At 37.3% G+C, this 14,546-nt stretch overlaps 1 protein-coding gene across 3 annotated transcripts; it reads left to right on the forward strand.

Annotated features, from left to right (window-relative positions):
- Window positions 1–13,702: 13,702 nt before the first annotated feature.
- On the forward strand, window positions 13,703–14,338 carry LOC308423014 (keratin-associated protein 20-2-like; the record flags this gene model as incomplete). 3 transcript variants are annotated; one of them, XM_080919628.1, is made up of 2 exons in its annotated part: window positions 13,703–13,775; window positions 14,259–14,338. In XM_080919628.1, the coding sequence occupies 2 exons, from the start codon at window positions 13,703–13,705 to the stop codon at window positions 14,336–14,338; spliced, it is 153 nt and encodes a 50-aa protein (XP_080775754.1). The 3 variants fall into 3 exon arrangements, with proteins under 3 accessions (XP_080775754.1, XP_080775755.1, XP_080775753.1); XM_080919629.1 differs by having other exon boundaries at window positions 13,703–13,766; XM_080919627.1 differs by having other exon boundaries at window positions 13,703–13,745; window positions 14,214–14,338.
- Window positions 14,339–14,546: the final 208 nt, after the last annotated feature.

Below are 14,546 nucleotides of genomic sequence, written 5' to 3' on the forward strand. Positions count from 1 at the left end.
GGTGTCAGGAGTGGGGTGTTCAGAGAAGACAGGCAGTATATTTCTGGAGTCTGGGTGTCACCATCTGCCAATGGCCTTTTATACACCTGGGTTGTTGTTGGGAAACCACAGGCATTGTAGTGTCACATGTCTCTGCACTGTGATTCTGAAAACACCACGAGTGCTGTAATTTACTAGACAGACAAGGCTGCATAGCTGAGATACTTGTGCTTCTACCTCAGGATCTCATTGTAAAATAAAGGATGTGATACAAGTTTTATGTCTCCAAGACATTCTTCATAGAGTATATAGAACATAGCACATCAATCCCTCAGGTGAATTAGATCATTATGTAGGGTGCTTCTTTTTACATATGTTGAATTTCATTACCCAACAAAACAAGGTCAGTTTTTCCTTATTTTTTTGTGTTATTTTAAATAATCTTATTTTTAGGACTAAACATTTTTGTGTCTTTCTCATGAACAATAATCTGTTTATTGGTTATGGTAGTTTTTTATTTTCTTGTTAGGTAATTGCCATTTTATGCTGGTGAGATTGGAGCTGTTCTTAAGTGCTTTGTTGCATTACATCTTCCTTCTAAAAAATCATCAGAAAATGTAATATCATTTAGAAACCTGAACAACATATGTTACATGTTTCCCTTTGAATGCCATGTGAAGGGCTTACATGAAACTTTAAAGGATATGATGCCTGAGTGGAAAATTGAGGTATACTTCCTATTTAATTGTGGTCAAGTTAGCTCTTCAGAGAATCCCTAAACACATAACTATGAATTTAACTAATAACCAGGCAGAAGAGATGACTACTTGCTGTGTAGACATGATTAGTTAAAAAAAAATCCCCAGATCCCATGTAAAAATCTGAGCATATTCATGTTCCTTTACTCCAATGTTATAAGCATAGGATAGAAAAAGATTACAGTAACTGAGTGATTGTTTTTGGTCTCGCTCCTCATTCCATGAGAAAGCCAATTTCATGGGAAGCAAACTGATTAATGGAACAAAGGACACAACACATTCTGTTCACTTGGCATCTACACACATCCATCACCCAATGAAATATATTTGTGTTTACACCACAAACAGACATAACACAAAAATACATACCTTCATATCCACATATATGGAGATATTGACACACACATTCTATTGTATACTCACATACAAATCCCATGAACAATTGCCAGATTATGCTTCAGAGTATGCATTCTTCAATCATGAGTTTTAGATAAAATTTCCAGTGTCATCCTTCAAAAAGGAAATGCTTCATTCACCTCATTGCATAGCTTTTATAGTGCTGAATGTCTGTATGCACACTATCAAAAGACCAGTTTTAACACCTGCAAACTCTGTGACCTTAAAGAAAATGACTAAACTGTCAATATATGTGACACCCGAAAAAGAAACAGTGGCTTGGGAAGGACCTACCCCTTTGTGATTGAATTTAAGTTTGGCTGACAGATGTAACCCAACCGTAAACCCAGTATTTGGACAAGAACCTGAAAATAAACCCCAAGGGAAATCTTAATACAAGTATTCTTTTAGGCAGACCAGTTTCAAAGATGCTTACTGATAATGTTATATATAGAATAGTGACCATCTCAACTTTGAGGAGAGGCATGTCTTGTTTCAATAGATTCTAATTTTACAAAGATCTCAAATAGGTTAAAATACACAGAATGAGACTCTGGTATTCTTAGCTCTACCTGAGAAAGCAATAGATGGCTACAGGAAAATAAGTGTTTTCAACACACAGCAGGCGGCTTCACTTATGTATTCATGAAGGTTGTGATACCACAATACCCGTAAAAGCTCAGGCTGAAAAATTCCAACATGGTGGGTTGTGGACATATATTACTAATTTTAGCTACGAATCTAAGATGTCTATATATTCTAGAAAATATAGGCATCATCAATTAGATTGTGGTGAGATAGAGAGAAAAAGATGATATAAATTTGGCATACATTAGGTGAGTCTAAGAAGAGAATGTAAGACATCTATATTTTATTCAAATGCATTCTATGAGATTCTGTAAGAACAAATAAGAAAAGAATACACAGTGGGAAAGATTCTTTATTTAACTCATAAATAACTTTATTTGGATTGAAAATCTCAAACATCAGAAAGAAAATATAAAAGTATATTAGTACTCATCTAAATAGTTCTACAAAACAGACCTACATACCACACACGTGCACACACACACACACACACACACACACACACACACACACACACACTATTCTAATCAAGGAATACAAAGTCAGATACCAAACTTTATGTGAAATATTTGCAACTATAAACCCCAATTAAATTAATTGTTACTAAAATAATTATAGAATTTTCACCAAAATATATAAAGAACTCAAGAAGTGAGACTCAGAAAAACCAAAATATAATAAAAATGGGCTATAGAGTTAAACAGAAAATTCTCAACAGAAGAATGGCAGAGAAACACTTAAAGAAATGTACAACACCTTTTGTCATCAGGGAAGTGCAAATTGAAATGACACCGATATTTTGCCTTACACCTCTATGTGGGTGGACATACTCTAACACCAATCCAAGTGTATGGAGAGTTTTCTGTACTTCAGTTTGAATCTGATCCATGTACTATCCATATAAACATAAGTAACAGATGTTGAGAAGATGTAATTTTCTTTATTTTAAATTTTTAATAAAGATATTTGAAATGTTTTATAAAGCTAATTAGATTTAATGGAGACCAAAGCTCACTGACCTAAATATGGTATATAATAGTGGTAATCTTAGCCTTTGGGAGGCTGAGACTGGAGCTGCTGCTACAAAATCTGAGGCTATCCTAGGCTATATAGTGAATTCTTGGCTAACCAAACTATTAGTTCTGACTAATAAAATATAGACTAATAATATATATAATATATATTATATGTATTAAAATATATATCAAGGCAGCAGTAAATAAGAGGATGTCTTAAGCAGCACTTCCTACTTTTACTTTACAGTGACTGAGTACCAAGTCTCTTTAGATACTACAATCTCTGTTAGTGGTAGATCTTGTCATTTTTGAATATTAAACCAGTCATAAATGTGTAGATACTATGAAGCACTTTTCCTTCTTATTTTGTCTTACATTATATAGCATGTAAACACCTAGCTAGGGTAATAAGCTGAGTAAAATGTGATTCTATATATCTACCTATCTATCCAAATATCTATCCATCTGTCTGTCTGTTCATCTGTCCATCATCCACCCATCCATCCATCCATCCATCTATCTATCTATCTATCTATCTATCTATCTATCTATCTATCTATCTATCTATCTATGTATCTATCTATCATCTATCTATGTATCTATCATCTATCTATCATCCATCCACCCATCATCTATCTATCTGTCTGTCTGTCTGTCTGTCTGTCTATCATCTATCTATCTTTCTATCTATCTATCATCTATCTATCTATCTATCTATCTATCATCTATCTATCTATCTACCTGTTTACTTATCATCTACCATCTATTGATCTATCTATCTCTTATCTATCTACTTATCATTCATCCATTTATCATCTATCATCTAGATTTTTTCTATAATTTACATCTACCATCTATCTCTATAATCTATTTATATGTCTCTTTATCTGTCTGTTTGTCTATAAATACTTTTAGAGATAATTTTATCAGCTGTGCATCATTTAAACCATTATAGACATTTTGATAGGAGAGGTACAAAGTCACAAAGGCATTTTAGTAAGGCAGAGATCATTAATGTATATTAACTTCATTCCTTTTTTTTAGTTTTTTATTGGGTTCAGTTTATACTAATATGTATCTACAAAGAAAGACTTAAATCTAAAAATATTCTATGTTTTTCTTCAAGATTCCTCAATTATTTTACCATTTGTAGTATCTATTGCTCAATTCACAGTGCATTCTGCTATGTCAGTCATTTGAATGGTGTCCCCATGAATCATGAACCTGTAAATGTTACTGTCGATCATATGGCTTTCATAGATGCACCACAGCTGACTTTCTCACTGTGTGATTGGGGGTGTCTCTAACACGGCCTTTTTCTGTGGAGTTATCTCTTATTTTTTGTTGCCATCAGACTGCTGCGATTTTTTCAATGTTTCATTTTTTCTTTTTTATTCTTCTCTCGTGTATTACATCCCAACCACAGCTTCCTCTCCTTACTCTTCTTTTAGTCCCTTGCCTACCACACCAAATCTCTCTTTTCCAGATTCACTCCTTCTCCATTTCTTTTCAGAAAAGAACAGGCCTCCCAGGAATATCAACCAAACCTTGTATACAAAGCTGCCATAAGACAAGGCACATCTCCTCATATTAAGCCTGTATGGGGCAACCTGATTAGAGGAGCAGAATCTCAGAAACTTGCAAAAGAGTCATATGTTGCTCACACTGGAAGCATAAAGAACATAAAGTGTAAGGCTTAACTATCATGGAGACACATGCGAAATATTCTGCAGGTAGTCGCTTGTGTGTGTTCTACTGAAATAATAACAGTTTTTTTTCATATTTGACTCAGGATAATTTATTCATTAATCTATTTCTAACTGAAGGAAGCTGTCTCAATAGAGTGATGTATATAAATCAAACAACATTGCTTTTATCAGAGTGACAGAAAGGTTAAATGAAGGACAGGCTGTGCTCTGTGGTGAGTAATTGGGCTCACCTCATTACCCGGCATGCAAATTGATTCCAAACATAAGAACTAACTATGTATTTTATAAATGTGTGCCTTTGCTTCTATAATGTCTACTTTTAGCTGCTGTGCCTTGCATGGCTTAGGGGTTGCTTTATCGGACCAGATGAGAATGAAGACTCAAGAGGTCCATAAGCACGTATATGGGAAACTGGGATCAGGTTGACCCTGCTCTCTGATTTAGATGCCACAACAGCTAATGAGACAGTATGTAAAAGGATGAGGTAGATCCGTTCATCCTGGTGGGGAGCAGTCTCCAGCTGCAGCCATCGGAGGTGCAGTTAGTACTTACAGCACACATTATCAACATCTGTTCTGTACCAGGCTAAGGCTGCTATTCTCTGAGCCTGACCCAGGGAAACTTTACTGTTCCAAAAGTCTGAGGCATTGGGATCCTTGACAGGGTTGTGTTCGCGTCCATAACACCCATTGACTCAGGAATTAATCACTTCCGTATCTAATCCCGGAAAATACATGATGGTGAAATGTACAGTAAACAGAAAAAAAAATTGAATACACAAGAAAAACATATCCATTATGTAAATTTCACTGAAGTAAAAACAAAAATTTCTCCTTGAAGCTATTTTGAAGAATGCTAAAATCTTTTTCTCGTTTCTTTTATTAGATATTTTCTTTGTTTGAATTTCAGATGTTATCCCCTTTCCGGGCTTCTGCTCTGGAAACCCTCTATCCCGCCCCTCACCTTGTTTCTATGAAGGTGCTCCCTCACCCACCCACCCGCTCCCACCTCACCACCCTGGCATCTCCTACACTGGGCATTGAGCCTTCACAGGACCAAGGACCTCTCATCCCACTGATGCCTGACAAAACCATCCTCTGCTACATATGCTGCTGGAGCTATGGGTCCCTCCATATGTACTCCATGTTTGGTGGTTTAGAACCTAGGAGTTCTGGGGGTGGGGTCTGGTTGGTTGATATTGTTGTTCCTCCTATGGGGTTGCAAACTCCTTCGTGGATGCTGAAATCTTATCTAAAGTATAAGCATAAGTATGAAGCCTTTAATATGAATGCAGCATTAGAACGGTTCTTAGTTTTGTTTTGTTTTACTGTTTATTAAGACAAGTAAGTTATTTATGTTTTATATGGGCATTTAGGAAGTTTAAGAGGAAGTAGAAGAATGAGTTGTATAGGCTCAGCGGGTCCATACGTTTCTCAGTAGAATGTGTAAGACCAGTATCTCCCACAGCAACTTGGAGGACAGCAGACATATCTATACCTCCATTGCAGTGGACATAACTCAGTTTTGAGAGTGAAAGGATTCAGTTGAGCAGATTTGCTGTATCTTTGTGAATGCCACTGACTGTTTATTGGATATCAACACTTTATGTACCTGGAGGGAAAAACCGCAGGCAGGTGTTAGCCTCATTCTTTATATCAACTCCCAATTAAAGAATGTACTGTTTATCAGGGACACAGATGTTCTCATAGTCAAACATCCGTCTGGCATGGTGTCAGGATCCTGAAAACACAAAGGGGTAATGTTAGCAGGGAAATTTGTGAAATATGAGTGGCCAATCATGAAGCACCATGCTGTTGTTAGGTTAGTGCCTATGCCAAATCTCACTGGAGACATGTTCTTCTCATGCTATTATCTCTATTTGGCTACACACGTTCACGTCACAGCAGCATGTTCATGTAATGTTTATTATTGTCTCCTAGTGGGTGCAGGACTAGAGACATTTCCATCGCTATGAAGCTGGCAATATGCCTATTCATCATGTGTAAATAAGCATGTCCTTTAGACAAGTGTAGCCATGACAATTTTATGCAGAATATCTGCAAGTCCCCCTGTCCCCCTGTTCTTCCAGTGCCATCTCTTACTTCACCTTAAAATTTTTTAGATAGTATCTTTCCAGTTGGCATCTAAGTGACTGTACTAACAAAATACAGAATTTTCCAAACATTTGTTAATGCTCCTCAAAAAGTCTAAATTTCCTCCCTCGGGTAAATGAATATCATTGTTAATCTGAAGATTACATTTTCTGTGCTCTGTTCAGGACTGAGATATTGGTCATGATTCAATTCCAGTCCAAGTACAGGCATGTGATATTCCATTTCTCTCTGCATGGGTCTAGTGTCTCTACTAGCCTGTTCAGATGCTCTTGGGTAGTTATATGCAAAAGGCATGGAACAGGGGTCAAGATGAAGCCAAGTGCTGAAGTTGACAGACTCATTTATAGGAACTGGTTTTGTCCAGTAGAGAAGTAACTTTTGTCTAACACAAAGGCAAGTATCTTCTAAGTAATATTGTTTTCCATGTTCTGCCTTTGGTGGATATTATTCTTTTACAGAATAAACATAAAAGTATATATTTTATGTTCAAGTTGTTTATAACCTGAACATGAATTACAATTAAGGAGCAGATCGCTCAAAGAATAATAGAGCTACATTTAATGAACATTTTAACAAAAAATGGAGTACTAGTAATGCCATCCTCCATTAAAAAATTTTAAAAGAAGTTTACTGTCTTAATGATTTGCATCACCTGATGGAATTGGGTCATATAAATTAACCAAAATCATTTCAGAATTAACTGGAGTGTTGAAAATTGAATAAAAGTTATATGTTTTTAAAATAAATTTAAATCACTTATCTTTTGAGAATTTCACAAGCAGATGCTATATTCATGTCATTCCCAGCTCTTCTTCTCTCCTCTCTGGTTCCCTCCCAATGCCCACCACCATCTTAAAGCCCCACGACTTAACTGTGGAATCTTGACATGAGAGTGTAATCATGTCAGTTATGCAGCCTGTGTGTCTGTTTTCTGAAGTAAACACAGTGAAGATGTGTCACATTGCAATGTCTGTGGTCTCCCAACAAACGACCCAGGTATATAAAAGCCCTTTGGCAGATGGTGACTCCCAGACTTAAGGAAACTACTATGAGTGCATAACTGGCATTCACTCCTGGCACCATGTGTTACCATGGTGGATACAATGCAGGCCTGGGCTGTGGCTACAGTAAACTAGGCTATGGCTATGGCTGTGGCTATGGTGGCTATGGTGGCTATGGTGACTGTTGTGGCTATGTTGGGTATGGAGGCTATGGTGGATATGATGGATATGGTGGCTGTGGTGGTTATGGTAGTTATGGTTATAGCTGCTGCTGCCCACTGTGCTGTAGAAGGTACTGGTCTTACGGTTTCTACTGAGGAGATTTTGCAGCTGCTCACTCCAACTTGCATCACATCACAAGTTCTTTGAAATTATCTAAAATTATAACGTTATACTAAACTATCTGAAGAAAAATATATGAAACACAATATTCTCAGCTTGCAGAGAAGTTCCTTGTCTTCATAATGTCATTGACAATAAATTACAGTTAGATTACCCTCATGTGCAAATAATTTGTTTTAAAATAAACTATTTCATGAAAACATTGATTTCTTTAGTTTAATTCAATAGTTTCTATTTTTATGAATTGAATGTCTTTATATTCCTGCCTGCTTGGACATAAGAGTGAGGGTTATTTTGTAGGTAAATAGAGAGAAAACAGGGAGGAATAGAAAAGGAAAAGAGGGAAACATTTGTTTGATATATCTACTGATTGATATTTTGGGTTGTTTATATATCATTATTCTTGTGTGTAATGTCACAATTAATTTGGTAGTAGATAACTCTTAGATAACATTTTACAGCTATGAAATTTGAGTAAGAGGCTACACTGCATTTACTTTAATGGCTATTTCCATCTACATTCTCAGAGAGAACATTTCACTTTTTTTTTTTCTCACAGGTACTGTCACTCATTTTCTTCCTTTAAAAAAAATTAAAGTAGTTATGTATTCACAACCCAAACACTCCCCCCTCACAGAGTCCCTTCTCTCACTTCTCTACTCCCTTGAGATGGTGGGGCCTCATCTGTGTATCCCCTGACCTGGGTATATTAAGTCTATGCAGGATCAGGTTCATCTTTTTCCACTGGGGCCAAAAATTTCAGCCCCGTTGAGAATATACTACACCATCAGGCTACAGCTTTACAGACACTTCTTATTCCAGCTGTTGGGAAACTCACATGGAGGCTGAGCTGCACATCTGCTATAGATTTGCCAAGGACCTAGGTCCAGCCTGTGTATACTGATTGGTTGGTGTTTCAGTCTCTGAGAACCTCCAAGGGTCTTCCTTAATTGACTGATGTTCTTTCTGTGCAGTTCCTATCTTATTAAGAGCCTTCAGTCTTTACATGAACTCTTCTCTAAGAGTCCCCAACCTCCATCCAATATTTGGCTGTGTCTCTGCATATGTTAGGCTTCTGTCTGCAAGCATAGAAGAATATTATTAATAGTTTCAAGGGATAGCAGAATATTATTAATAGTTTCAGGGATTGGTTCTTACCCATGGGTTGGTTCTCAAGTTGGGTCCATTATTATATGGTCATTCCTTTAGTCTCTATTCCATTTTTGTTTCTGCATTTCTTTTTGAGGACAAATTTGAGGTTGAAAGTCTTGTGGATGAGTTGGTATCTTTATCCATTCACTGGGAGCTCTGCCTGGCTACAGAAGATGGCCTCTTATGATTCCATGTTCCATGTTAGACATCTCAGCTTAGATAACCTGCACTGGCTCCTGGGAGGCTTCTCATCTCAGGTCCCTGGGACTCCATAGAGACTGCCAACCCAATCCCTGGCAGATACAGACTTCCATTCATTCTCTTGCCCCTCTAGCCTTCTCACCTGTCTCTCCCCACACCCAATTCTGACCCCCATCCCCCTCTCAATACCCTCTTCCACCCGTTTCCCTCCCCCCTTCCCTTTGCCTCTGATGACAATAAAGTGGGGATTAGCCTTGAATAAATTTCTTTCTAATAACTATTTTATTAACAGCTCTTTGTAACAATCTCATTGTGACTTTGATTTATAGTTTTGAGATATTAGCGAAATGAAAACTTATTTCATCCTTTGGTCACCTGTAGATTTTCTTTTGAAAAATGTCTATTCTAATCTCAGGTCTTATAAACATTATCTCACTTTCTTTCTGCTGCTGAGTTGTAGGTATTATATGGTAGTCTGGGTTATTAATCTCCTATTTCTTGTATACATTTCTATTCTTTTGCAGTTATGGGTTCTTCTGTTGTGGAAAAGATTAATTGGATACAATAAGATTTTTAATTCATTATCTGTTTTGAAGTCAGAACCAATTGATTCTGAGACAAAATATTAGTTTTTGGAGAATTTCAGATGCGTTTTGGTCATGTCACCTTTCTCCCCAATCTCCTCTCAGATCCACTGTATTTTTCTCTTCTTGCTCATACAACTTTGAGTCTTCTTTTGGTTATTCACATCCAGCTTTGAAATTACTTTGAAAAAAGTTGAAAACTAACTTTGAAAAATTATTTTTGAGATAATAATATAATTGTATTAAAGCATAAATCCTTATTTATGTGCTGACTACATACTCTGGAATGCATGGCCATCCGTGGGAGCATGATTGACCTACCCAGGGCATCATGCCTATAGAAATCTGACTGTCCATCTTCTAAGAGATACCAATGGTCAACAATTATTTAGCTAGTGGGGGGTCCTTGTGCCCACCTGTTTTTCCATGTTGGGAATTTTTCGGATTTGGACTGACACAGATCTTGCACATGCTCTCACCACTCTTGTGGCATGTGAACATGTCCTGTTGTGTCTGGAAAGCACTGTCTACTTTTTATATATTCACTACCTCTTGCTTTTACAACCTTGTGTTCCATCTTTTCCAAACAATGACACCTGCTCTTGAGTATGATATAGAGATTTCATTTATGGCTGAGTAGTTGGCTGACTCATACGATGCACATTGGTCAGTTGTTCTTTGTGAGAATTGCCATCTATTTCAGAAAGACGCTTCTTTGAAGAGGATTTGGAGATGCACCCGGCAATGGGCATAATGACAAGACATTGATACCCTTTAACATTGTTGTGTCCATTTAGCACATAATAATAGCATGTTTCCCTAAGTCCAAACACATCTTGGCCCGGCAATGGTGCCCGATATATATTTAATTTTATTAATTGTGTACCCAGAAACTGGCAGCTTACTCCAATGATGCTCTCACAACTATTACACCAGTGGGTATCTCTTGCAAGACCAGCTGTTGATGGCACTTGCAATGTTTACAGCTTCATAAGACCCATGATACATTTCTTCCTTATAGAGAATACATAGAAGCTTCTAGAAGTGAGGAGTTTAACTAGCAGGGGTAAAGCATCCCTACAATTACCTGACTGATTTTCCTTTTTTTTTCTTCTGTAACTCATGAATTTGGTACCTTCAGCCATAAAATCTTATCAAGTTTTAGAAACTAAAAAAAAAAAAAAAAAAAAAAAGACTGGCAAAAGTAATTTGGGGCCTAATATAGGACTAGTAACCAATTCTTAAGGAGTTATTTCTAGGCCTGTAGTATCTTACCTTGAGATTCTCCTCTGTCCTACCTTCTACCCTCTTCCTGATCTCTATTTTTGGACCTATAGCTGAAGCTTCAGTATAGTAAAGAATTTAATCTGTTGAGTAATGAGACATCCTATATAAAGGAAAAGAATGATCAGCTAGACTTTCAATAGAAGCTTAGTATCTAAATACACAAAGAACTTAAGAAACTAAACACTAATAAAACAAACTACTCAATTATAAAACAGGACATGAAATTAAACATATTTTAAATCCTGAACTCTAAATTCACAGGAAACGTTTTATAAAATGCTCATTATTGTTAGCCATCAGGGAAAAGAGAAGGAAAATTACTTTAAAATTTCTTCTCGTTCAGTTAGAATGGCTAAGATGAAAAACACATCTGACTACAAATGTGAAGAAAGAAAACCACTTATTTGTGACTGGTAGGAATGCAAATTGGCTTGGACACTATAGAAATCAGCATAAAAGTTTCTCAAAAATCTAAAAAAAAGATTCAATTCAGCTTTACTAGTCTTGGCTATTTAGACAAAGGACTTTACATCCAACCACAGAAATGCCAGCTTCCTGATATTTACTGTCCTCTAGTCCCAGTATCCAAGGCATGGGAGCCGCCTAGATGATCATCTACAGATGGAAGGATAAGGAAGTGTGCTATATTTATTCAGTGTGATAATATTTATCTGTTATAAAAAATGAAATTATTTAATTTTCATATAAATGGGCAGAGTTAAATATAAACATTTTTAATGAAGTAACCCAGACCTACAAAGTCAAATGTCAAGTTTTTCCATAATTTGTGAATATTATCTTTGAATATATTTGAATACCCTATGCAATTTTATATGAGTTTTGTGGATTGAATTTACCTCTATTGCTTTCATTTAAAATTTTATTTTTATACATTATTTGGTTTCAGATACAGATTTTGTATATGTAGGCTCTAACTGCATATACGAGGATAACTGTTTAACAATGATTATTTTTATTATATCACTTGCAATATTTGTGGAAACTATAGTTTTCTGGTTAGGAGGTGTAAAATCAGAGGGAAACATCTTCTCATCTAATAGATATAGTTACCATGCTGTGAACTCATTTACATATATTTGTTTGTATAACAGGAACTATTATACTTCCTGAATTAAATATGTTTACTGGGTAACTTTTATTATTAACAATGTATATTTTGATAAATTTATGAAAAGATCAAATCAAACAAAACCTTGTCTTCCAATGAAGGCTTTGTACTCTGCATATGAATATACCACCCTTCACCTACAAACTGAGACAATGAAAGTGTGTATGGCTTCTTTGTTTATTTGCAAGGAGTCTGTACAATTTTCCTTAGAGGGGATAATACTGAGGCTCACATCTAATATTTTGTACAAGCAAAAAGACAAAGGTCCCATTGTTGAAAAGGGTTCATGGAAACCAGTGTTTAGGTTTCGTATCGTGTTTAGTATCATTGTTTTTGTTGTTGTTGTTGTTGTGTGTGTGTGTGTATAGAAGTGGTAGATTAGGCACAGATATGTAAGGGGTTGTTGGGGGAATATTTGTAGAAATTGTCTGTCCTGTTCTTGCTCTACAGAACCTCATTCCCATAATACCCATTTCTCTAATTGCCCAGCAACCAGTGAGTCCTAGGCATCCTCCTATTTCTTAACCCTATAGCACCAATGTGAGTATTTCATGTAGGTTCACGGTATGTAAACTAAAGTGCTTATGCTCTGACAGCAGCTACACGTATCTGCTGAGATATCACTCTAGCTGTCTGGTAAACTGATACTGTTGTGCCACTGCTCTCTTGCTAAGCCGTGTGTGAGGGCACATGCATGCCTTGGTTACAGAACAGCAAATTACAAACCAGAGTTGACTTCGGGTTACCCACACACAATAGCATCACATTTCACAGTATGATCTGTAATACGTGGACCCACCCAGAGAAACATGGAGAACATACAGCTTCTGAACATAAAGTGGTATTTTGATTTCTGATGATTTTGAACGACATGCAGGAAAACAATGCTCTCATGAAAACATACAACTATGGCAAAACTGGCCAGAAAATTACAAATTATGAAATCAATAAGTAACTTAAATTTCATGGAATAAAATGGGAAAAATCTTACCCCAGGTATGATTGATTATAAATAACAAAACTTAACAACAGGAAAGGAAACACAAAGACCTTCCATGGGGTAATGAATCAAAAAAAAATATATAAAGGATAAGACAGAAAATTAATGATTTATGTTATCTGACAAAATTAAATCATGCACTCTCTCACCGAATTAAAGAGTGGCTTAGAGTTTTGACAACTGACCCAGGATGCAAACTTTGACCCTGGATCCTGATGTAGGAGCATAGTTATGTCAGTCATGCACACTTGAGTACCAACAAACCATGGTACTTGTGGTTTTACTGCAGCACAGTAGAGATATGTGTGATGCTGCAATTCCTGTGGTTTTTGCCAACAACTACCCAAGTGTATAAAAGGCTGTTGATGAATGGTGATGTCCAGACTCAAGAAACTTACTGCTGTCTTCAACCAAACTCCAGCAATCCATTCCTACTTACTGACACCATGTGTTACTATGGAGGATACTATGGTGGCCTAGGCTATGGCTGTGGCTGTGGCTGTGGCTATGGTGGCTATGGTGGCTATGGTGGATATGGTGGCTATGGTGGCTATGGTGGATATGGTGGCTATGGTGGCTATGCTGGCTATGGTGGCTGTGGTGGCTATGGTGGATATGGTGGCTGTGGTGGCTATGGTGGCTGTGGTGGATATGGTGGCTATGGTAGATATGGTGGCTATGGTCGCTATGGTGGCTGTGGTGGCTATGGTGGCTATGGTGGCTGTGGTGGCTGTGGTGGCTATGGTGGCTATGGTGGCTATGGTGGCTATGGTGGCTATGGTGGATATGGTGGCTATGGTGGCTGTGGTGGCTATGGTGGCTATGGTGGATATGGTGGCTATGGTGGCTATGGTGGATATGGTGGCTATGGTGGCTATGGTGGCTGTGGTGGCTATGGTGGCTATGGTGGATATGGTGGCTCTGGTGGCTGTGGTGGCTATGGTGGCTATGGTGGATATGGTGGCTATGGTGGCTATGGTGGATATGGTGGCTATGGTGGCTATGGTGGATATGGTGGATATGGTTATGGCTGTTGCCGCCCACTGTGCTATAGAAGATGCGGGTCCTATGGCTTTTACTGATGGATTTTTACATCTGTTGGCTATAACCTGCTGTCTTACTAGAAGTACCTACAAGATTTCCCACATCAGAAACTCCTATCTTCACATTTTCCTTTACACTAAACTGCCGGAGTTCAATCCTCTCCTCTGTCTTTCCTCCTTCAGCTGGACTGGAAGACAGCTTGCAGAGAAGTTCTCCATTGTCTACATACTGTCTCACAAAAAGAGA

Source organism: Micromys minutus (genome assembly GCF_963924665.1).
Source record: "Micromys minutus genome assembly, chromosome: 7".
NCBI lineage: Eukaryota > Metazoa > Chordata > Mammalia > Rodentia > Muridae > Micromys > Micromys minutus.